At 37.6% G+C, this 2,677-nt stretch overlaps 1 protein-coding gene across 1 annotated transcript; it reads right to left on the bottom strand.

The window, feature by feature from the left end:
* Positions 1 to 852: 852 nt before the first annotated feature.
* LOC149163292 (uncharacterized) lies at positions 853 to 2,426 on the bottom strand. Its single transcript, XM_089430706.1, has 2 exons — positions 2,268 to 2,426; positions 853 to 2,002 (listed from the first exon to the last, which is right to left on the bottom strand). The coding sequence occupies exon 2, from the start codon at positions 1,982 to 1,984 to the stop codon at positions 1,370 to 1,372; it is 615 nt and encodes a 204-aa protein (XP_089286832.1). The 5' UTR covers positions 1,985 to 2,002; positions 2,268 to 2,426; the 3' UTR covers positions 853 to 1,369.
* Between the last annotated feature and the right edge of the window lie 251 nt (positions 2,427 to 2,677).

Raw genomic sequence — 2,677 nt, 5'->3', positions numbered from 1 at the left:
CTCACCGCACGACGTGTTGTATAGTGTTATATCTGTCAAACTACATTAATATTGCTATAAAGTCTAAAATAAGAGCTGCCTAACATTGATTACATATGTCACTGCAACATGTCGTCTGGCCGACATCACGCTGAATCGCAGCGACATGTTATGGCCAGGATCACACTCAATCGGGACGTCCCTGCTCATTGTTGCTCGTTCGTCTACTGATGTTTCTTGCCTGCGTTGAACCATTATGTTCATAGCACAATGATCTGAAATATCTTGCCCATTGCAATGCAAATATACTGAGACTTGGTATAGCCGTAATCTGGCTGTTATGTGTTTTTGGGGTATATTTTTGGTTGAATTTGCCCAGAATCAAGTATGGATTCATTGTAATCGTAAATCGAGTTGTGAATTTTCTATAATCTAAATATTGGAGAGATTTTATGGATTTATTGAAGTCCAGTTGTGAATTTTCTATAATCTAAATGTTTAAGAGATTTTGAAGTAGAGTTGTGAATTTTCTATAATCTAAATGTTTGAGAGAGTTTCAGTAAACAAACAAAATTACAATTTGACAAAAAAAAATTATTTAGCCATTTTACCCTTCCGGTATAAGCTTCCTTCCGGGAGAAAGTAAAATGAACTTACAGATCTGGCTCATTGCAAAGCAAAACTTCTCCAACTTTGTAAAAGCTTACTCCAAGGAGAAGGTAAAATAGCTGTTTGTTTTGATAAATCCATATTTCAATTATAGGTAAGAGGCTCCATGTTAACCAAAAGCTTACTCCAAGGAGAAGGTAAAATAGCTCTTTGTTTTGACAAATCCATATTTCAAGTATGGGTAAGAGTTCCATGTTAACCAAATATCACAATTTTGCTCACAATTACATAATCAAATTCCAAAAAAGGTCACATAACCAGATTCCAACATTCCAACTTAGAGTGGTTGGAACAATTAAACAAAGCCATAAAGAAATCTGAAACTTGAATGGAAAAGTGATCTAAACTTTCCCCAAAACTAATATCCATCCATCTTTCTATGTAACACACAAGATATATATATTATATATATCATATTGACAAAGGGGTGGTTTACAGTACGTTCACGCTGAAAAGAATAAACATAATACTCACTTGACTGACTGAATATAGAAGAAATTGCTTCTACTTCTACTCTCTGCAACAACTCATTGAAACTCTCTCTGCAACAATCTATTGAACCTCTCTGGTTACTCCCGGCTTAGTCGAACATGGCCAAATACATTTTAAAAATGACATATATTTGGGCTACCTGATCCTAAATTAAACCTCGGCCAGTTAAATGGAAGGGCATGGCCTGATAATATTAATATATATATATATATATATATATATATATATATCAAGTGGCACCCCTGGCAAGCATTTCATCATACCGCAAAAGAGAAACCTGTCTTTGAAGCCTAATCTGCTCGTAGAATTTGGAGATGAACTCTTCTGCTTGTCTGTCAACTTGGGGATCAGCTTGATCTGCAAATAATTCTTCTTTGCTTCGACAGAAGGGAGAGAGAGGCCTGGACCCATTCAGTACAACAGGTAAGCTTGATAGATCCACATTACTCTTAGTAAAATATTCAGACTGAGAAATAACAACAGCGTTGGACTTCCCGTCTAGTTCTTCGTCAAGTGCACGGGGTTGAATGCAAGAAAAACGAGCAATAGAAGAAAAATAGCTGTGATGCTTGTGAAAGGAGAAAGGAGCAGGGCTATTACTGCAGGAAAACTCATAATCATTGAGCCCAAAACCAGACATGGGGCTCCTGCCAAGTGAGTGAAGAGAATGATTTAACAGTAAATTACCCAACAGTACTTTTCCTCTTTTCATCATCAGATGAATGTCCACCATCATTTTTCTCTTCAAAACACTGCCTTTTCTCAACAGGAGAAAGGCCATTTTCACTATATTCCATAGCCTTTTAGTTACAACTTGATTTACAGTGGAGTAGTCCACCTCCATTTCTGCAAGCTGCTTAATCTAAAGAACAACCCACAAATCAAAAGCTCAGAATGCAGTATTTATTACAGAAGAAGAAGAAATTTTAACGGACTAAAGATAGTTTATGGAACAGATGGATTCTGCATTCAGCTTCAAAAAGCACTCCGAATTTATCAACAACAACCCTTGTTAAATAAATTATCCAAGAACTAACTATCACGATATATCAAACCAACTATAAAGAAAGCTTTCTGCATTAGCGAATCGAATCGAATCAATCAATTACAGACAAACTGAAACTCACTCCCTCTCACTTTAAGGCACAAGGCCTGGTTGTCGAGAGCCAGTTCAAGATATGGATCCTTCGCTGAAGTTCACACTTTTATATTGATGGGATTTTTCAATGATTTGGGCGCGGACTGATGCAAGTAAAATAATGTTGTTGACTGACTTGGAAACTGCAGTCTGCGCTACATCCCTGGTCGGTGCCTCGTGCAGTGGTGACTGATTATCGAAATGATTGGTTGTCCATGTTTGCACATGGAAAAAGGCGTCCATTAATGTTTGGTATGTCTGTACTTTTAGACCACTTGCTTGTTTGGTATATCTGTGGTTTCACACCACTCCCTCGGTTTCCGTGCAGAGAGCCGTTGGACTTTAACTTTAGTTCATTGTGAAGGCCGGCCCACAGGCTCCAGCTAAAAGTAAGCTGCT

The sequence above is a fragment of the Pinus tabuliformis genome, chromosome 5_1 (assembly GCF_031772625.1).
Source record: "Pinus tabuliformis cultivar Carrire ecotype Pingquan chromosome 5_1, CPIR1, whole genome shotgun sequence".
NCBI lineage: Eukaryota > Viridiplantae > Streptophyta > Pinopsida > Pinales > Pinaceae > Pinus > Pinus tabuliformis.
The sequence above is the reverse complement of the archived record's forward strand: the minus strand, read 5'-3'. Positions and strand labels throughout refer to the sequence as shown.

Excerpts from the sequence above, each read along its gene's own strand:
- LOC149163292 (XM_089430706.1), bottom strand. The coding sequence starts at position 1,984 with ATGGAGGTGGACTACTCCACTGTAAATCAAGTTGTAACTAAAAGGCTA.